We start from the raw sequence: 21958 nt of genomic DNA on the forward strand, positions 1-21958 counted from the left end.
TGTATTAGTTCGAAATGATGCTAGTGGGATGAAATACTAGAGACTGTAATTTTTTACTTTAATTATATTAATACAAACTCACTTTATATTTACAACCTAAAAATAAATAAAAATGTCCAATTTGTTCTCACTCGAAAGTGCTGTTTTTCCCTATATTAATTCAAACTCACTTTATATTAACAACCAAAAAAACAAATAAAAATGTCCAATTAGTTCTCACTCGAAAGTGTGCTGTTTTTCCCAGAGAGGAAGAGGGCAGATATGGGTCATGCAAATATTGTTGCAATTAAGTCTGTAACACTAATCTTATTTAGGGAAAATAAGGATCAATTAATTTGGGTGTGTTCACAGTTCACACTCCACCCACCCACCGACCCTGGATTTGATTGTCGAGACTTTCAGAGAAGGAGTTGAGAGTTTAGAAATAGAGAGATAGTGGAGTGAGTTTAATCAATTCTCCTGAGTCTCCACTCTCCATTGTTGGCTCCAACAAAAAGAATCTCCCAAGGAATTGAAGAAAGATGGAGCTCTGTATCCGGTTCTGGGAGGAGCAGATCAAAGCTCAGCCCTTTTGGGTTTTGGTGCCCTTCTTTCTGGGTTTCCTCATGGTGCTCAAGTCCGCCGTTGCTTCTCTCAGATGGGTTTACATCTACTTCTTGAGACCTGCAAAGGATCTCAAGAAATACGGTTCGTGGGCAGTCGTGACGGGACCAACAGACGGCATCGGAAAGGGGTTGGCCTTCGAGTTGGCCCGGAAACACCTTAATTTGGTGTTGGTGGGTCGTAATCCTGAGAAGCTCAAGGAAGTATCGGATGCCATTAAGTCCAGATATGGTGGAATCCAGATCAGGAATGTTGTGGTTGATTTGGCCGGTGACCTATCGGAAGGCATCGAACGGTTCAGGAAAGTTATAGAAGGGTTGGATGTTGGGGTTCTGGTGAACTGCGCAGGGGTTGCTTTCCCTTACGCGAGGTTTTTACATGAAGTGGATGAAGAATTGCTTAAGGATGTGATTCAAGTCAACGTTGAAGCCATTAATAGGGTGACCAAGGTTGTTCTTCCGGGGATGCTTCGGAGGAAGAGAGGTGCCATTGTCAATATAGGGTCGGGTTCAGTCACTGCCACACCTTCGTATCCGCTTGTCTCCGTTTATGCTGCCACCAAAGCGTACGTTAGCGCTCTCTGGCGGTTAAAGCCCGAACCCTAAATCCCTAATTAATGAATGCCCTTGCATGCTATAGCTGTTGTTGCTGCTCCTCCTGTATCCTATCCTACAAATAAACCGTTTCTTTATCTGTTTATGGTGGTTTTGCAGGTACGTCCATCATTTGTCGAGAAACCTTCATGTGGACTGCAAATTGAAAGGGATTGATGTACAGTGCCAGGTATGCAAGCATGCATCCTCCACAGAAATGTCAGGATCTAGAATATATATTATCACCACGATGCATCATGATAGGGAGGAGGAGTCCATGGTTTTTGTTGTCATGTTTTTAGTGATGGTATCATGGTTTTACTGCACGATATCGGAACGGATATCGGCAACATGCAAAATCGATACGATATCGATATAGTATCGACTTGGATCGATTGTGTCGAACAAAAGTATCCTTAAATTTCCTTAACAAATGAGTTTTCTAACCATTTTATCGCTTGTTTGTATCGTGCTATTGGTATGGTATGGTATCAGTGACTAGCAAAATCGGTATCAGAACGGGTATCAGTCAATCCAAAATTGAAACTGTATCAAATTGGTATCGGCATGCATGCTCCACAGAAATGTCTGGATCTAGAATATATATCACCACGATGCATCATGATAGGGAGGAGTCGTCCATGGTTTTTGTTGTCATGTTTTTAGCAATGGTATCATGGTTTTAGTGCATGATATCGGAACGGGTATCGGCAACACCTAAAACCAATGCGATATCGATACGGTATCGACTTGGATTGGTTGTATCAGACAAAATTATCCTTGAATTTCCTTAACAAATGAGTTTTCTAACCATTTTACCCCTTGTTCATATCGTGTTACCAATACAGTATTAGCACGGTATCGGTGACTAGCAAAATCGATATCAGAACGGGTATCAGTCAATCCAAAACTGAAACGGTATCAAATTGGTATTGGCATGGATCGGTCATATTAGAAAATTTTGCCAATGATTTTCTGTTAAAAAATAGGTTTTTTTTTTACCATTTAATCCGTTGTCCGTACCATGTCACCAATACAATATCAGCACAATATCAAGATCAATCATTTGCAAAACCGATACATATCACCCAATACTGGTGATACGCTACCGATACCTCAAACCATGCTCGGTATAAATATACTTATAGGTATCAATATGTATAAGTCTATATCAATTGGGTAGTAAAAAAAGTTGTAATTAATCATAATCAACGTGTGAACTGGGTGGGGCAGGGAACTAGAGGAGATAATTTTTCTCTCCTATTCTATTTATTTATTTATTTTTAATTATTGATCCTATGGAATCCTCCTCAATCAGGTACCTCTACTTGTGGCAACGAAGATGATAAGGATAAAGAAAACTAACTTGTTCACACCATCACCCGAAAAGTACAGCAAGGCAAGCATACGATGGATTGGGTACGATCATACATGTGTGCCGTATTGGCCACATTCTATACAGACGATTCTGATTCGTGCTTTACCCGAGTCCTTGGTCGATTGGATCTATTTTCGATACCACCTCAACATGCGTAAGAAGGGACAACATCGGGATTTCATGAAAAAGCAGTAGAACAAGGCCATATACAAGGAATCCAGATCCTCTCCATGACATTTAACCACCAGAGTCGATCGCATACCATCCATGGGATGTGGGGACCACCGCTAAGGTGTGGTTCTCATACCCCATGGATGATGTGAGATTGAGTCTGGTGGTTAAATGTCATTGGAGAGGATCCGGGCTCATATACAAGTTATGTTGCACAGATCTTTTAAACCATGTTTCAGTATATTTGTTCCCTTATAAGTGTCTTAATATAGAACAGATTTTGATTCCAATCAATCTGGAATGAAATCGACAAGAACTCATTCGACCTTAATTCCGAGTGTAAAATACTTCCTCCTTATAAAGGAAGGGTTGTCAGAATAAATCCACTCAATCAATTGGCTGTGAACATTTTCTTTTCTTTTTTTTGTTAAAAATTGACTGTTACTTTTATATGGATTATCTTTGGTTTAATAATTTGGGCGTATGAATGGATGGAAGGTTCTTTTCTTCTTTTTACATTTAATTCTACGGGAAAGTGTAACAATTTTTTGGGAAACCCTTAATAGTTAGTTATTAACAATCTCTCCCTCCATGCGAGAACACATGTGAGGCACATTGGAATTGCCACGTCCCAAATTTGATACCATTTATTGGAATTCAAATAGAAATCACCTTTAAAAGCTAGTCATTTAGAAGAGATTGTGTCTGCCTAGTGTTTAATGACATGTTACATTAATATAATGAAAAAATTACATGTCCCTCTCTTGTACTTGCAAAGAAACCTGGTAACAATTGAGGTTCGATAAAAAAGTTTACATTTTATAGAGAGAGAGATCCTAAAAAACGTATACTCAAGACTAGGGATGTAAACGATCGGATTCGGATCGATATGGATTGGATGTGATCGGAGCGGATATTACTTGGCGAATACGATACCTCTAAACAGTTGATCTGTTGAGATTTTTTCGGATCGGATTAGGATGCTTTCCTATTTTCATTACAATCCTATAAAGACCTCTATTTTGACCTCTTGCTGAATCTATTTGATTTAAAGCTTCAACCACCAAGAAACCCCCTGGATTTTGAGCTTTTGATTTAAATCTTTGAATGTTGGGTGTTTCTAAGACCCAAATAGACTCCAAGACACCCTCCCTTGTCCCTTGAGGCTTAGAGAACCAAATACCCGGGTGGATACAAGTTTCAACTCTCAATCCATATCTCTTAGATCATGATTCTCTTTTCATCATATTCTAGAACACTCTTATTCACTTTGAATCTTAAAAACCTTATCAAAATCATTATTTTGTGAGTGGGTTTTATTTTTTGAGTCTTGTTTACTATTCTTATTCATGCATTTATGAATTTATTGTGACATTATCATTCAAGCATGATTGCAATTTGCTTTTATTCTTATTCGATGATGATATTTGGATGATATGGATTTTAATCGAAATCCTCCACCCCCTACGTGGAATTTATTCATCTATTCTTGGATTATCCTTTTCTGTTAGCTGGATATTTCTAAATAACCTGTCGATGCTATTCCAGGGTTTAGGTGTTCCCTAAACAAATACGGATACATATTTATAATGTCTGAAAGGACACAAGACATCTCTTCCCTTGAAGAGACATGTACCTTTATCTTTAAGAGACATACCTTTATACCTTAAAAGATATATCTTTATGTGAGGAGACACATTTAAGTCAAGGATTAAATAAATGTATTTAGAACTTGTCACAATGCCACCTTCTTTTAATTGTTCATTGTCTTATTTTTTAAAGTTTTTTAAATCAAGGAAAAAATTCATAATATCATTGTCTTGGACATTTTTCAAATACATACATGAACTAATATGATTTACTCTCACTTGAAAAAAAAAAAAATTTAAACCAAAAGACAAAAAAATAAGGCTACAAATTATTTAACACCTAAATAAGAAAACGAAAGGGAAAAAGTAACCATGGTTGGTTATAATAAGATTGTAACCTCACTCTTTTGTCTCTTATCTTATTCTGAAAAGTTAGTTTAGTCATGGATAAAAGGGTTTATCAAAATAAGTTGAAAGTGACTTATCATTATGTTATTTTTAAAATTTATTATTATCCATATGAATGACAAGATTACCCTGACATAAAATAATTATTGGGAATAAGGCAAAAGAAAAGTTACTACTTTTTAGTTCACCTATTTGGTGACAACAGGATGCAACCATAAGAAAATACCTTTAAAAAAAATAGGATACATGTCGATTCTTCTGTTTGAAAAATCTCTTAAAATTTTTAAATATTATTATCTTAAAATAGATAGTAGGTCCACTGGCTTAATATAAGTAGCTGTAAAATAAAAAACCAATGATTAGATTATGACCATAAGTCCTTAATCGTTCATTATACAACATATTTGAATATATTTCATTATATGACATCTGATTAATGATCTAAGGGTTAGATATGTATTTTATAATAATTATAATCCAACGATCTATGCCTGGTTGTGTGGCCCCTGTGCTCAAACACATGAACAAACGAAATTACCACCTTGCCTCCCATGAAGAAAAATCCCTGCCTCTGTGCACACACCCTCTGTCTAGCATTTTATAGGATGAGAGGAGACATATAGCGACAAGGAGGTGCTAGCGTAGACTATTTTGTTTGGCAGTGTTCTTCCCCTTGTATAAATGGCAAAATATTGTTGTAACTACGGTTGGTGACAAAAAGATTGTAACTTTACTTTTTTTGGCCATTTTAGTACAATATGTTTTTTTTTTCTTTTTCATTGAGGATAATTCTTGTAATTTCACATGAATATTGCATTAAATGACTTTCAACGTGTAACCACACTATAATTATGAAGTTGACTCTTTGACGAGTACATGAAGGCCTAATAACTGGAATTTGAAAAATCAGATCGAATCGTCTAATTAGGGCCAACCCGAATTGGATTGATCCTCAACTTATGCGGAAACTTGGGTTTAGGGATTTGTTAGATGATTCTAAATCGGCATCAGCCATGATTGATCCAGATCACAATTCTTGATTTTCAAACCTGCTAATAAGTAATAACGACCCCCATACAACTAGAGGCTCTGGTGCAAGTGTAGGGAAAGTAAAGGAAGTGAAATCAACTTTGAAAAGAAAAAAGAAAATTTTGTAATTGATTGTATGATCTACCTAAAATTCTTTCCATATTTGGTACTTATATATATTTTCAGATGTAGTTTTATTTTAATTTTCAAATAAAAAATATTTTGATGTGACCTATCCAGATTATTGGATAAATGGATGTATGGGAAACTTTATAAATTACATATTTGAAGTCCACTTCAATCATATGTATCTAAACATTTTTCTTGCATTTTCATCAACTTATATGTTGACTTTTAGATAAAAAAGTATTAAATATATCTAAAGAATCTATTTTTCTAACTCACTTATGAAATCCTTTTAGGTGATAGGTCACTTGTGGGTGAACCTTTTGGGAAAAGGGTCACGTACTCACGTAACTGACTCTTTAGAATCTATGATAGATTTGCTGTTTTCCACTAGGTTTGGTTTATTTGAGAATAACTCTATCATATGTTATTTTAATATAGGGAACACGTTCTCTCTCCGGGACCTGGAGTGTGTCTCTGGGTGCAGTAGACACATGAGGTGGGATATGGGCAAGGTTTGGATCATCAGGAGCAGGTCGGTCATTTTTGGTTTTCGGATCCAGATCCTCTACTGTCGAGCTGCCCGGTAGGATGATGTTGTCTAGACATGGTACTGTGCACAATGACCACCTTACCCTCACTCAGACAAGGCATTTGGACAGGGGTAAGGTAGACATTGCACGTAGCATCGTGTCTGGGTAACACGGTCCTGCCGGACAGCTCGGCAGTAGAGGATCCAAATTGTTTTCACCCACCCTCATGTGTCATGCGCCCCCAATCAGATAACTTTATCCCTTTAATATATATTTGTTAATTATTCTAATCATTCATTTTTTGTTTGGAGATACATTTGCGACATTTTTGGTCATATAGTAAGTCTGTAAGGTTAGTTTTGATTTTAAGGAGAATGACCAGAAGCATTACTTATAACTGAAGGAATGACTTAGCCCAATTTCATACGTTTTCATTTTTTGTTTATTCCTTCTCATTCATTTATTTATTTTAATGATAACTTTCCCTAAAACACTTGACTTTATTAAAATATCGAGAAGCAGTTTTCTGTACGGGAGTGTGACCTACGCTAGCACTCCCATGTGTCTATCTCTTTCCGTTTTATAAAAAAAAAAAGTGTCTATCTCTCTCCTCCTTAAAATAAGGGGGCAGAGGTGTCCTTTTACATGGGAAGGAGAGAGATAGACTCATGGGAGTGCTGGCGTAGTCCACACTCCGGGACAGAGATCTTTTTCCCTAAAATATTATAGGGGTGCTGTTCTCTGTGCCGCAGCGTAGCCTACGCCTAGACACATGGGGATGGACACAATAACCACCCCGCCTCCCTCACAGGCTGTCCATGTGTCTGGACAGAGAACATTCTCCCAATATTATAAAACCATAATTGATGGGAGGCAAAATGACGTGCATGGAGCTCGATCACTAATTTTGCAAGTAACCACCTAACCAAGGTGGGATCATGGTTTTAAATCAAGGTATTGGTAATAGTATTGATTTTGGTCAATACCGATACACATGGTCCGTATTAAGCGAAAATAAGAATATCATTTTCTGGACAAATTTAACCCTAATAAAAACATACATGATCCGGCATGGCCAATACGTCCAATCCGATACTGTGTTTTAAAACTATGGATGAAAGTGTTGGTGGGATTTTCAAGTACTCCCTTGGATATCCTAATCATACATCTCGTGTTTCAATAGTGTTTTTATTTTTTTGGGTAAATTGAAGTTTACATATTAAAACGTGACCAATGCAAGTGGCAATCTATTTGGCCCTCCGGATCAGGGAATACGTCAGTCATGCTGATGTAATTCTCCCAGAAAATATGGTGGAAGGAATAGGAACTCTTATACAAAGATATATAGATACCAAATGTTTTGGACTACATTAAAGATTTCAAGCCGTGGAGGTTGTTGCTGGCTTGTAAGACACGACACTAATTCTACCATGAGAGAGTCAAAACCTTCTGATATACTATCCAATATTCCAGCTCTTAAAGTTAGAGCTTCACCTTGGATAATGGAAGCGAACAGGGATGGTTCCGATACAGTAGCTATTGGAGCCCTGTGAGGATATCAAATTACATATCCCAGAAGCAAAGATTTCCACATATATGTAATTTTTTTGAATTTTTTTATTCAAAAGACTTGTAGATTTTGTTACATTTAACCTTCACTGATTTATGATAGAAATTTTCTTATTGACATTCCAAAAGATGTCAAATAATTTTGTATTCTTATTCTTTTTTTCTTTCCAACTAGTATAACACACATTGTTTTATCAATGAGGGTAATAGTGTAATTTCAGATTTGTATTTCAAAAATGAACATGACAATGACACCTTTTGATAACGACAAAATGATATCAATTTTAATTTATTTTTGAAAATCCTTTTATATCCCTATCTTAAAAGACTTTAGGAAATAAGACAAGGGTCACTTAAAAGAAAATATCAATTATATAAGAATATAATCTCGTACGTATCTATATCCGTTTTATTGCCATTCTCGAATATATGTGTTTAGGGCAAGAGATCTCTACTTGATCGCATGTAGAGATTTTTTCCCCATGTGTTTAATACTTCATTTTATAAAATGGTCAAATGTTCTTTATATCTGGGACGTAGGCTGCACCAATATACATGGGGGTGAGCGAAATGATCACCCTACTCCCTGAATGACAGGTGGGCACAGGCTACGTTGCAGCATAGAGCACATCAGCCCTTATAAAATATACGACTTTCACAGTATCTATTAAAAAATCGTAAAAAATATTTGTATACGCATCTTATTCACGAATTTACTAAATAAGGAGGGGTCAGCCCCACCCGTGCCCCATGTGGCCATGTGGGTAGCTGATCCGGATTCACTACTCGTCTCACTCGGTGGCACTTATTAGCTTGGTGGTTCAACGGTTCAACCACCATATATTTAATTATTGTCAGTTGTCACCCCTTGATGATTTGATGGTGATGGCTTTAATACATACCGGTCCGTTCCTACTTTGAGCTACTCCTCCTCAGTTCCCTCCAATGTCCCAAGTTAAAATTCCCAAAAAAAAAAATGGCAGGCAATGCACAACTTATCAGCTCTCCTCCTCTTCTCAGCCGTTCAGTGAAGCTCTTCTCCGCCAAATCGTACCTAACTTGAACAAATCCCATCTAACTGGAACAACCCAGATTGGATTATTCATGGGATCTTCTTTTCTTTCTTATTTATATTTTATTTAATCCACCTCCCCGAACACAACCCCCCCCCCCCCCATTAAATTGCAGATCCAGATCCAGAAAGAGAACACTTAGTAGTCATTATAGATGTTGCTCTGTTTTACTATGGAGCAATTCAATGCTCAACCCATTTGGGTTCGTCTCCTCTCTGTTTTGGGTTTCATCTGTTTGTTGAAATTCTCCTTCACCCTTCTTCGGTGGGTTTACGTTTCTTTCTTCCGACCTGGTAAGAATCTCAAGAAATATGGGTCGTGGGCGGTCGTGACGGCACCCACCGACGGTATTGGGAAGGGATTCACCTTTCAATTGGCGCGGAAGGGCCTCAATTTGATACTGGTGGGTCGCAATCCTGACAAGTTGAAGGATGTCTCGGACACTATCAGGGCTAAGTTTGGGAACACCCAGATCAAGAATGTGGTGGTTGATTTCTCTGGTGACCTTTCCCAGGGGATCCAACAGATTCAGGAAGCCATCGAAGGACTGGATGTTGGCATTCTGATAAACAACGTTGGCGTTTCCTACCCCTATGCGAGGTTCTTCCATGAACTCGATGAAGAGCTCTTAAAGAATCTGGTTCAGATCAACATTGAAGCCATCACCAAGGTTACGCAGGCACTACTACCGGGTATGCTTAAGAGGAAGAAGGGCGCAATCGTCAATATAGGCTCGGGTGCTGCCATTATCATACCTTCCGATCCTCTTTATGCTGTTTATGCGGCCACGAAAGCGTAAGTCTTTTTTTTTTTTCCGCCCCCATTTTGTTAATTTCCTGCAATTTGTGGGTCTTTTTTGCATCGAGTTTCGTGAGGAACTAATCCTAATGGTCAGATACAGCTCTGTTTATGCTGCTGACCTCTGCATTGGGGTAAGGGACTTTCGGAACTGATGAGAGGATCCGAGCTTGTGACTTTATACGTTGTGGGTGCATAAAATCCTTATTTAAAATTTTAAAATGCAAAACCTAGGAATACTTGTAACTCTGATTTTCATTCCTCCTGCTATTCTGCTTGCATTTCTGTTTATACTTGTTCTTATTCGTAGTTTGTTATAGAGGAGATCTTTAGAGTCTGCATTTTTGGCCCCTTAGGTGTACTGAATGGAAGGTTATATGTTATCTTCAGGTATGTCGATCAGTTCTCGAGATGCCTTTATGTGGAGTACAAGAATAGTGGAATTGATGTGCAGTGTCAGGTATTCAATTTGTATCTAAAATTAGTTTCAGGCAGACATGTCCTTTTCTATCTTCCTTTGTATTATATGGTTGATGGTGTTCTATAGACCTGTTAACTAGTTGCTCTGATTATTCTGATCTTAAGTTGAAATGTTATCTATGCAAAGATTTTTTGGACCCTAAAGTTAGAACTGTTTAGATTTGGTCACATGGTTATTCAGATCTTAAGTTGAAATGTTATCTATGCAAAGATTTTTCGGACCCTAAAGTTAGAACTGTCAAGCTTTCGTCACATGGTTGGAAATTATCAGGAAGAGATCTCAAGTTCAAGTTAGTTTGACATTATTATCAATTTTGTGTTTTGGGATATCTCTTGGCCTGGTTGAATTTGACATCTGATTGTATAACAAGAAATATGGAAGTTATTGCAATGCCCTTTTGGCACTTCTAATTATTTACTTTGAAACCAACCAAGCTATCAAATAACAAGACGAAACTACAATATCACACATCATTCTCTTAAACTCCCAGTAATCCTAGTGGATCAGAACGGACATAACAAGAAAATCTCATTTACATGATTAGCCTATCCATCTGATTAATGGGTTTTCCTCCTTTTAGATAATTTAGCCGAGTCATTTGATAATCCAAATTATTAGTGATCAGCCAATATAAAGAATTTGATAGAAGTAGGAGATTTAAATTTTTTGAGTTTGGATTGGGATCATTGAAGAAGGGTGGTTCTGAATCTCATCACTCTAATGTAAGAGCATACACCAAGGCTGCACTAAATATGGTGGTTTTTGTTCTGGATACTGCTGCTTACAATTCTTTCCCATATAATTCCTCATGCTGTAAAGACAATTTATTCAGAAATCACATAAGCCTGACCCGTCCCCTATTTCGGATACTGGTTTTTAAAATATTTTCCTCTTATTGGTGAACTAATACTTGATAGAAAATGCTGAATGTTGAATCATGTAGTGCAAATAAGAGCCTACTAGGGACTCTTGGGAAAGAATTTTGTTGGTCCCACTGTTGAAGTTGCCAACTTGCATGCATCCCCCAGGTTCTGGCTTTTACCTTTTATGGATAAAACACATAGAGTTTTATTATTATTATTATTATTATTTGTGTCTTTGCATGTTGGAGCAAGCTACTAATTTAAATCTTTTGTTATAATTAAAGTAATAAGTTCCACTGTGCATGCAGCCAAGCAATATATTTGCCAAACCTATGCATCACACATACAATTAGGATTAAGTATTTGAGTCCTTGTAGACCATTATCACCCATTTATTATCCATCTTGTTTCATTAGACTATTTTATATTCCTTTTTTTCTTTCTTCTTCTTGTGCTTCTTTCTCATATTTGTTTGTATTTCATTTAGTCAATGTTTCAAATCTTGGTTCCACCCTTGGCATCAAATGAGAACTTGTGTTTTTTCCATCCACTAACCCCCCTAGAAAATGGAATCTGATTTCTCAAAAAAAAAAAAAAAAAAAAAGGGAGAGGAAGAGAAGTCAAAGAAAAGAAGCTGATGTGGATTGCCTGTGGGTCCACATGGGTCCTTTTCGTTTCTGGTTATATTTTAGAGTCATTACATGGTTGAATACAGAGGAGCAGCTGCAAGAACTTAGTTGTTTTAATTATTTATATTTGTTATGGTTTCTATTTAGATTCATTTAGTTTATCTTCTATTTCCCTTGGACTGACTTTTTTTTTTTTTGAGTTCCCTTTTTGAAAGTAGGATCTCTTTCTATCAAGGGAGACCATTCATAAAAGGGTGAATGCCACTTAGGTGGCAAGCACAGGGTATTCGTTAGCAGAAGGCAAAGGGATAGAATTTTTTAGGTTTTCGTAGGATGTATAATTGTTTATGGAACAGGAATATTTTGTTTAGGGTTCATTTACATTGTAATTTTATAATCATCTGGATCTCTACACCGTGTTGTGGTTCAATTATTCATTTATTTGGTATGTTTAATAATGTAAGTAGGTTATCAAGTATGACCTTGAATAGAGCTGATTGGAGGGCAAGGATCCATGTACCTGACCTCAATTAGTTGGGGTAAGGCTGAGTTGTTGTTGTTGTTGTAATAAGGTAAGTAGGTAACTTTTGACTGCTGACCTACAATAGGCTACTTGTATGAAAGTATGTATCCTCCGCTATGTGACACAACAATATAGAAAAGAGGAAACAGCATATCATGGAAAATTAGTCTGACTTTTTAATTAGGGAAACTGCCACTTCACGCCTCACGACCCGTCAAGATAAATTTCCCTTGTCAGGACACAAAATTTTGCCATGTGGCAGAAAGATATGGCAATTCTGACCGTTGGATCATGGATGGACAGTGAACGGTCTGGATAAGACACTAAACACTTATCAAATTACAGACTCAAATTCAACAAGTTGCTCCTCCATGCATGTTCATGCACGCCGATGGTACTCCAACACTACTGTTCACTTTCCAATAGTCCTGGATTTTAAAAGTTATATTCTGCCACTTGGCAAACTCAAGGTGGGCTGAAACTTGATATGTGAGCAGGGGGTGTAGGGACCTACCTGTCCACGAAATTTGGCCCCATCTGCATGCCATGTGGTAGACTTTTAGGCTACTAGATAATGCTTTGCTCAACTAGAAAGGTGGGGCTTTAGTGTATTTCATGATCCTTGTCAAAAGGATCCCCCTCCCCCCAACAAACACCCCCCTTAGTTCTTCCCTTGTTGAGTTGTTGACATGTTATAGATGGCTGCCTCCAATTGAACTGTTTTGTATTTCATGATTGCTGCATTCTGTTGTCTGCTTTTAGTCTTTGCTTCCTGGAGCTCTTTTTATGATGAAGATTCTTTCTGTGTTACTCTTGTCTCTTACATCTCCATGATGTTAGAACTATGAGTCCTTCTCTAAGCTATTGATTCATTAAATTTATTGTCCATTCTTTTGGTGATTGCTCCTGGATTGTCTCCTGTTTCAAGAATCTTTTCCCTGTTGGCTCTTCCCTGTAAGTCTTGCTCCTGGTCCTTAGTGGAAACACCTCACATTTTGAGCTCCTATTACCATGACTTTCAGTCCACCTTTAATGCCACTTCTCCATGATATGAACTTTTATTTTTGGGTGAATTATGTCTACTCTGGAATTTAAAATCTTCACGATATCGTTTTGAATCTAAACAGTTCACAGTTTGGTTGCCACCAGTGATGCAATCATTTTGTTCTGTTTTTCCATGGTAATGTAGTGCATATCACCTACATTGGACTCATTTCCGGTAATCACAAGAAAGTGAAAACATTAGGGAATTGAAAACCTGAGTACCAAAATTTGTTGAAAACCTAAGCTAACTTCATTTCTGCCTTTCGCATTTAGAAACCGGTCAGGACTAACACCCTAAGTCCTGAAATGCTACTGATGGGAATCCTTTTAACTGATCTGTGTACTGGCCTCTGGTTTTATTATGTATTATTGTCAAGTCTAAGTCAGGGACTTGATCAATGATTGGGTTGGATTGATGTGGTACAGTTTTCTGACTCAGCCACCCTGAAGGGACTGAAACAATGCACCCAATTGGTTCTTAGGATTGTGTAGTGAATTTTTCTGGCTGGCTGGATCTAAACAAATGATAAACAAATCTAACTCAATATGTTGTTAAACCTAGAAGATGTTGTGATTTTCCATGTCTTGTGTTTGATCTAATATCTGCTTGCTTATACAGGTACCCTTATATGTGGCGACGAAGATGGCATCCATTAAGAAATCTTCCTTCTTCGTACCATCCACAGATGGTTACGCTCGCGCTGCTGTGCGCTGGATAGGCTATGAACCACGTTGCACTCCATATTGGCCACATTCTTTACTATGGGGTTTACTCTACTTTGTGCCAGATTCTGTTTTCGACTATGGGCGATTTTCATTCAACCTTAAGATTCGGAGGAGGGGACAGCTTAAGGATGCAAGGAAGAAGGCATGATTCTGTTTTGTTCTGGTTTTGTAGGTCGGATGGGTTGTGGGGGTATTACAATGAAAGAAGATGTGGTAAGAAGATGATCCCCTACTCCTTTATTAGTTCAGTTTTGAGGGACCACAAGTGTTTCATGAACGGTCTCACCCATGAGGTGCATTACATATGAGGGGAAGTGTTAGAGAATAATCTCCCTTCCGAGAGTGTTTGGACCTTGTATGACTTCATATGCCAATTGAATCTCTTCATGACTTCATATGCCAATTGAATCTCTTCATTTAATAGCTCAAGCTTTTGGGTTGGTTAATTCAATATTCGTAAACGCTTCAGAGCATAGAACAAACAAGAAAGGAGACAGGATATCCTCAATGAATTCCCCACTAGAAGGAATAATATGACCAATTGTAATATCATCAAGAACAATTGACAAGGTCATAGAAGAAATGTACAACCCCCAAAATCTGAAACTTAAGTGGAATACCTAAAAGCTTCCTACATTGCCCACAAATATTGCGACTTTTTACTTGACCTAGTCATTTCTATAACCCATCCAAACACCCCCCCCCAAAAAAAAAAAAAAACAAGAAATCAATTGTGTCTGGATGTAGCGTATGTTGTAAAGAACGTTACTTGGTTACATTGCTGTTGTGCCCAGACATAGGAGTGTGTGAGAGTATCACCTAGCCTCTCATGAAATCAAAAAATCAATTTTGTGTTGATAGCGGGTGTTCTCATTGGCCCCTTGCCCTTATATTAATATTTTAGCATCGAGTCAGTTCTCCACTCGGCCGAGTCGCCGATCCATTTAGATCGGCTGGGCTGCCTCGCGAATGAGTCGGTTTTGCGAGTCGTACAAGACGATTTTTTTGAATTCCATTCGTGTTGTAATTTGTAAGAAAAGCGGTAGTAAGGTGGCACTGTATTCCTTTGTCTGAGAAGTGAGAAGCTGCTTCTCCTCCTCATTTTCTTCCTCAATGGCGAAAGCGGCGAGTGATGATGGTTCAGGACATGCTGATACTGGTGCTTACACTGTGTTTTTGGACAGCAATCTTGATACCCATCTCGCCATGAACGTATCTGTTCAGGATACCGTCCGCGACCTCAAAGGTTTTCTCGACCTCCTCAAATCTTAATTCCACTCCCACTCCCCCCAAATTTTATTTTATTTTATTTCTCTTTCTTCATTAATTTTTTGTTCTTCTCTGTCTAGCTTCTTCTTTTTCTTTTTCTTCAAATTTTCCCTATTTGTAGTATAAACTTCGTCTTCTTCGTATAGTTCGGTGATGACCTTTTTCGTATTTGCAAGCCCCTCACAGCTTGTTAGATACCTTATCTACTTCTATTTAGGCATTCTTAGCACCAATGCCAACACGTAATATGTATGTACGAATTAATGTTTTTTTTCTGGCAACAGACTGAAATGGCTTTTCAAAATCTCAAAAGGTGATGAGTTGTTGGCCGGTTCTGAGAAAAAAATGTCATTTGTAGCATGGAGGAAAATTAGGGTCATTTGTAAGCCCTTGGATGACTGAAGACTTATACAATTTTCAAACATTTATACTGTCCAAAGCAATTTTTTGTCACTGGAGAAGCACCACTTCAAGGCATCCTATGTCAGTTTGAGCTTTGACAATATGGGTTGCCCTCATATGGGCAATTTTCCTATTGTAATGTCGTTTTAAGAGCAAGCCACTCCATTGATGCATGAAAGGGACTACTTGATAGAATGGTTCAAATGCTTCTTTTCTTTTTCTAACCTTGGAGTGTGTGTCAATTGAATCTTTTTGTTTTGAAGGGTGAACAGGGTCACTCTGTACCCACACCATTGTCATGATGTGTCAAGTTGGTTCACACTGCATGATTGAATGGGTTCTTCAGCATTGATTTAAATTGCTGAATTTGAGTTGGGTTTATTGACTTCAATGTATATCTGTATTTAGTAATTGTTGCTTCCCTCCTCCTTCAAATCCTTGTATGCTTGGATATGCATGCTTTCCTATCTGTTCCCTGGTTATGTTCATATTTGTTGTTTTCAGTTCGTATTTATAGCATTATTGTCATATTCTTTTTTATTTTTTAAGGCATTTCCATAATTTCATTCTCTTTGCCATGCAGATAAAATAATGATTGACCACCCTTGTCACTTTCCCAACATTGGCGAGATTATTGTCAATGCTTTAAAGGTATGCTTTTATTTGTTTTTTATCCTTATTTTTGGGTTAGTGCTTTGAGATTTTGTTTCTTCTCGTAAAAGAGGCGGTAATGTGTTATCTTAATCAGTAAGCTCTATCCTTTGTGATGTGGTATTATCATCCTTGCAGGTAAAACACAAAGGGTGCTTTTATCATCTATCAGATTCTGTGTCTGTTAAAAGTGTTTTCAATGGGTCTATGAAGATGTCGTTTTTGCAATTTGATGCTTCTCACCAAGGTGAGCGCAAGGAAAATACATATCACTTGAAGCCTGGGGCTAGTTACCTGCCAAGCCATGTATTTACCAGGGATGGCCCTTTGGCTGAAACAAATACTCTTCGACTTGTTCGTCCTTCTAAAGATGTGTCGATTTTAGATGTTCCTCCAGTTCCTCAAGTTGGAAGCAGGCAACCAAGGGATATATTTCCTCACTCATCAGATGACAAAGAGAAACTTAAAAATGCTAATTCGGAGAGGTTATCTACTAGACTTCTTAAGGATGATCGTTTGTTTCCTCAGAACTCATCAAATGACAAACAGAAACCTAAAAATGCTGATTCAGAGGGGTTATCTATTAGACTTCCTAAAGATGACCCTTTTCTTAGTTTAGGCAATAAGAAGAAAAGGAAAAAGAAGAAGAAACCATCAAGTCCCTATGATCAAGTAGACTATGATATCCCTTCGGGTTATAATGTATGGGAAGAGCCTTCAGAGGTAGCCTTGGAAAACAGCCATGGAGATTTGAGGGGAGAGATTGATGCAGCATTGGCTCCTGAACAAACTAATGTTGCTGATCACTTTGTTGGTTTTGATATGGGTAAACCTGGTACTAGCAAGATGGACAGAAGGGATACCTCTGACTACATAGAGGCAACCAGAGGAAGAAAATCAAAAAGTTCAAAGAAACATCAGGCTGCCAGTGTGGAAGGACTTAATCTGCCTGTGGCTGCTGAGCCTGGTAACCTCACAAAGGATGGCAAAACTTTGGTGTATGATACTGTTTGCTGTGACAACAATAATGTTGATGATGTAAGGGGAGAGACTTCTGAGGTAGCTTTGGAAAACAGCCATAGAAATTTGGGGGAAGAGTTTGATGCGGCATTGGCTCCTGAGCAAACTGATGCTGGTGATCCTTTTGTTGATATTGATAGGCATAAGCCTGGTATTAGCAAAATAGAGAGAACGGATACCTCTGACCACATAGAGGCATCCAGGGGAAGGATATCGAAAAGGTCAAGGAAACACCAGGCTGTCTGTGTGGAAGGACTTGATCTGCCTAGGGTTGCTGAGCTTGGAAATCTCACAAAGGATAACACAACTTTGGTATCTGAGAATGTTTGCTGTGACAACAATGTTGGTGATGATGTAAGCAAAAAGACTTCTGAGGTAGCTTTGGAAAACAATCTTGCAAATTTAGGGGGAGAGTTTGATGCAGCATTGGCTCCTGAGCAAACTGATGCTGCTGGTCCTTTTGTTGATGTTAAATTTAAACCTGTGACTAGCAATATGGAGAGAAGGGATACTTCTGACCATGTAGAGGCATCTGAAGGAAGGAAATCGAAAAGGTCAAAGAAACATCAGGCTGCCAGTGTGGAAGGACTTAATCTACCCGTGGTTGTTGAGTCTGGTAACGCTAAGGATAGCACAATTTTGGCACATGAGAATTTTTGCCATGACATTAACGATGGTGATGATGACAAGACTGGTGTAATTGAGAAGGAAGAAAAGGCACTGTTACAGGATGAATGTCCTAAACCAATGCCATCAGAAGCACCCACTTCTAAGCTCAAGTCTATGGGTCTACGTAAAACAGAGATGGACTCTAAGGATGTGGTTATTTCTTCCAAGTTGTTGCAGTCCTCAGCCATAGCAAGAACTGGGGATCCTGGTGATAAAAGAAGAAAGAAGTCAAAGAAATCCAGGGATTCTGATCAACCTTCCTCCGTAGGCATAGAAGATGCTAATGGTGTTCGAGGTGCCATTCCTTTAAATCCTGAGCTCGACAAAGCTTTTTTTAGTGATCATCCAAGTGAAAAGCATGACACTCTGTTTCAAAATGAAAAAGCGAAGGTATCAAAAGTGGGAACTGTAAATACTCCATTAACAGATCTTGACAAGGAACCTGATGATGCATGTCAAAATGAGGTAAACTTTGTGCCTCCAATTCAAGTCAACAAAATCCAAGAGGCTGAAGGAGGTAGTGTTTATAAATTAAAAAGGAAGTCAAGAAAGACTGAAAGTTCTGCCAAGAATCTCCCAGATCCAATGGCAGGAAAGCAAGATGTCAGCACTGAAGATCCTGCACTTTCATCTGATGAAAAGAAAGGGAAAAACATCCGGTCTCAAAATGCAAAGAAAACAAGGTTGGGGAAAAAAGGTCCTACAAACCCATTAGCTGATTCAATGTCAGAAGCTGAGAAAGATATTGGGAGTAAGGTAAATTGTTCCAAGCCATGTTCAATCCCTGGGACCAATGAACCTTCTGAAGTTCCATCAGATATTTTTGTGTGCAACATAGATAGACCACCTCATGAGGCTGACATTAGTGATGATAAAGGTAACGACAAAGGTGACAACCACATGAAAGTGCTGAAGTTTGAAAGTGATAAGATCAGCTGCACTAAAAACTTTGAGCCTAGTCAGAGGAAACATGAAGTTGCCCCTGTTAAAGACCTTGTTGCCAAGGATGTTCAAATTGAGAGGTCAGATAAAGAGCTGCCATCCAATAAGAAAACAAAAAAGCATCCGAAGTTTGAAAGTGATAAGATCTGCCACATTAAGATCTTTGAGCCTAGTCAGAGGCGACATGAAGTTGCTCCTGGTATAGACCTTGGTGCCAAGGATGTTCAAATTGCAAGGTCAGATAAAGAGCTGCCATCCAATAAGAAAAGAAGCAAGCATAATGTGCATTCCTTAGGTACCTCACCTGGTTTACAGAAGTCCTTCAACTCACATGACAGCCAGGAATTCAAAGAGAAGCCTCGGAATGATTCCTTTGATACAGTAAAACTTCAAGAACCAATATCAAAGACCAAAAAGGGTGAACCCATGCCCAACACTCCCAACAGAAAGACTTCTACAACTGCTGGAGATAGGGTGAAAGATTCAACTTCTTGTTACCATGAAAATTGTGATTCAATTCCTCGTGAAGCCTCAAAAACCAAAATTGTTGATGCTTCTGGGACCAATAGTCCTGTACATTCATCTATGGTCCAATTTCCCTTCAGAGCTGGTGATAATGCTTTTGAGAAAGAAAGTAGTGTAGATTGGGATGCATCAGGCTCCAGCTGGGAAAGCCGTGATGTAGGAGTTCTCAAAAACATACAAGGCAGAAAGCTTAAGTCACGGTCCAAATACAATCCTGTGACAGCAGGAAAAGCTTCAAGTAAGAAAACGGGTGAAGTCTTTAACAATTTTATTCCTGAGAAGAGGTTGTTTGCTACTTCAGGTACAATATTTAAGGATAGTAGTAGTGACAGTTCTGAAGATGAAGGTGAAATAAACAATTCAGATACCAGCACCAAAAGCCCTTCGGATGGTTCATCCCCTTCATCATCTGACTACTTGGAAAGAACAAATCACTCACCGCAAAATGGTAACATATATTTATATGAATAATTAATTATGTACATGCACATATACACTAATTTTCATGACCAATACGTTGCTAGTAGAACAGTGAGAGTAGGATTTGGTTTACCTTGCCACTCCTCTTCCTGGACCTGGATAAAACTTTTGCTTCCCTCCTTTGGATTGTCATTGATAGTGGCTAACACATTGAGATTTGCCTATTGATTTTCTTCTCTTAGCCATTGTCCCTTCCAATTTCTTCCCTTAGTTTGTATAGTTAAGAATCTCATACCCTAGCAATGCTGTAAAATACATTGGAAAGCTAGTTTGCTTTACTGATCTTTATTCAGGAATGAATGCTCATTATAGGTAAAGTGCAGGGGCTAACATGTACTTTAGTGTACAGCATGATCTGAGAATTTGGATTGATGTGCGTGGATCTCTCAGTGAACTTTTCAAGAGTAGGAAAATGAGCCTGGGTGGATGGAATTCTTGATACACCTCAATATATGTTGGCAAACATTAAAGTTTACTTACAGAAATGCATGAGTTCATAAAATTAGTTAATTACTTTAATGAGGAATAATAAGAATTTAATTGTAGAATTGTCTAATGAAATTTCATATATTAGTTTGAAATTTGAAGTGAACCTCTGGAAAGTCCCTGTAGCATATTGGGAAGTGTAATAGGGGGTAAAGGTCTTGTCTACCATACTCATGTATATACTTGTGTATGCATGAACTTTTAGACCCACCTTCCCATCATAGTTCTAAAACCAGACTGAGCCAGTGTTCGAACTGGAAAAACTAAACTGCCCTATTTTTGTTTCGTAGACATTTTCCAGGTTTTTTTCCCCGATTTTTTCCTGAACTGAAAAAACCAGAAAAAACTGGGAACGGGGCTTTTTGGGTTCGACTGCTGGTCCAGTTTTAAGAACCATGCTTTCAAATGGTCCCATTAGATCAAACTTAATGATCTTCTATTCCAGAACTGACCATTGATTATCATGATTTCATGAACACTCAATCTATGTTCGTTTGTCTCCTTTACTGTCTCCATTTCATGCTATCCAAAAGATGCAATAAATCAGGTAATGAGTCATACTACTGTGTAAGATTTTGTCTAGGGATCTTAGGTGGGACTCACTGGATGGGTCATTGTATTCTACTTCTCCATGTATGTAGCTGCTAATAGGAAAAACGTTTAGTCCTTTGAGTTTGGAGCTATCCAAAAGGGAATTTCGGGTTTTTTACTGTTTATAAACTGAACAGTGAACACCATTATAATGATTCCTTTTGTGCTCTCTGGCTTACAGCTTATTAGTCTGTAGAAGAGGTAACCGTTGGCTGACCATACAGTGAATTTTTTTTTTATCCTAGTTTTTGGTTTTTGTGCTACAAATAGATGGCACATTGTCTATTTTGGAAATTTTGTACCCTTTTTCTGATGAATAGTATGCATTCTGTGATAAAATATTTATTTATTTCTGTTTGTTCTCGTTTGTGCAGATCTGGAGGCCCAAAGAACATGACCTTGGATATGATCCTTAGATGCTCAAGCAGCTATAAGAAGGCGAAGTTCTCAGCCTCTCAATCCCAACTCCAGGACACTGAAAGCCAACCTGTTGAATTTGTTCTGGACAGCCTAGCTGACCCATAACCCCATCATAGCGGCTGCTTTGGGTGATTTTTTTATTTTTTTTATTTTATTTTATTTTTTTTTCATTTCTGGTTTCTTTATGGCCAATGAACATTGGTTTTTGGCATTATGTTCAGGAAGGCTTTAACTGTCAAGTTCATCTCATGTCTTTTACAGGGGGTCATTTAAACCTGCTCATCTCATGTTCAACAGGATGGCATAAGTGGCATCTTACTGTTCAGAATATGAAAAAAAGGGAAAATGTTCTCTGCACTGGGGGCAC

At 38.1% G+C, this 21958-nt stretch overlaps 3 protein-coding genes and 1 long non-coding RNA gene across 4 annotated transcripts; all 4 read left to right on the forward strand.

Moving 5' to 3' along the window:
- Positions 1-519: 519 nt before the first annotated feature.
- LOC122655659 (very-long-chain 3-oxoacyl-CoA reductase 1-like) lies at positions 520-2774 on the forward strand. Its single transcript, XM_043849918.1, has 3 exons — positions 520-1168; positions 1317-1386; positions 2515-2774. The coding sequence occupies exons 1-3, from the start codon at positions 522-524 to the stop codon at positions 2767-2769; spliced, it is 972 nt and encodes a 323-aa protein (XP_043705853.1). The 5' UTR covers positions 520-521; the 3' UTR covers positions 2770-2774.
- Positions 2775-9148: 6374 nt separating this feature from the next.
- Positions 9149-14524, forward strand: LOC122655660 (very-long-chain 3-oxoacyl-CoA reductase 1-like). Its single transcript, XM_043849919.1, has 3 exons — positions 9149-9867; positions 10261-10330; positions 14030-14524. The coding sequence occupies exons 1-3, from the start codon at positions 9227-9229 to the stop codon at positions 14282-14284; spliced, it is 966 nt and encodes a 321-aa protein (XP_043705854.1). The 5' UTR covers positions 9149-9226; the 3' UTR covers positions 14285-14524.
- Positions 10337-13632, forward strand: LOC122655664. Its single transcript, XR_006331993.1, has 2 exons — positions 10337-11050; positions 13601-13632. It is a non-coding gene; the product is annotated as an uncharacterized LOC122655664 (long non-coding RNA).
- Positions 14525-15224: 700 nt separating the features above from the next.
- On the forward strand, positions 15225-20204 carry LOC122655657. Its single transcript, XM_043849916.1, has 3 exons — positions 15225-15382; positions 16391-16458; positions 16597-20204. Exons 1-3 carry the CDS (start codon positions 15250-15252, stop codon positions 20083-20085), a joined length of 3690 nt encoding a protein of 1229 aa, XP_043705851.1. The 5' UTR covers positions 15225-15249; the 3' UTR covers positions 20086-20204.
- Positions 20205-21958: the final 1754 nt, after the last annotated feature.

The sequence above is a fragment of the Telopea speciosissima genome, chromosome 3 (assembly GCF_018873765.1).
Source record: "Telopea speciosissima isolate NSW1024214 ecotype Mountain lineage chromosome 3, Tspe_v1, whole genome shotgun sequence".
Taxonomy (NCBI): domain Eukaryota; kingdom Viridiplantae; phylum Streptophyta; class Magnoliopsida; order Proteales; family Proteaceae; genus Telopea; species Telopea speciosissima.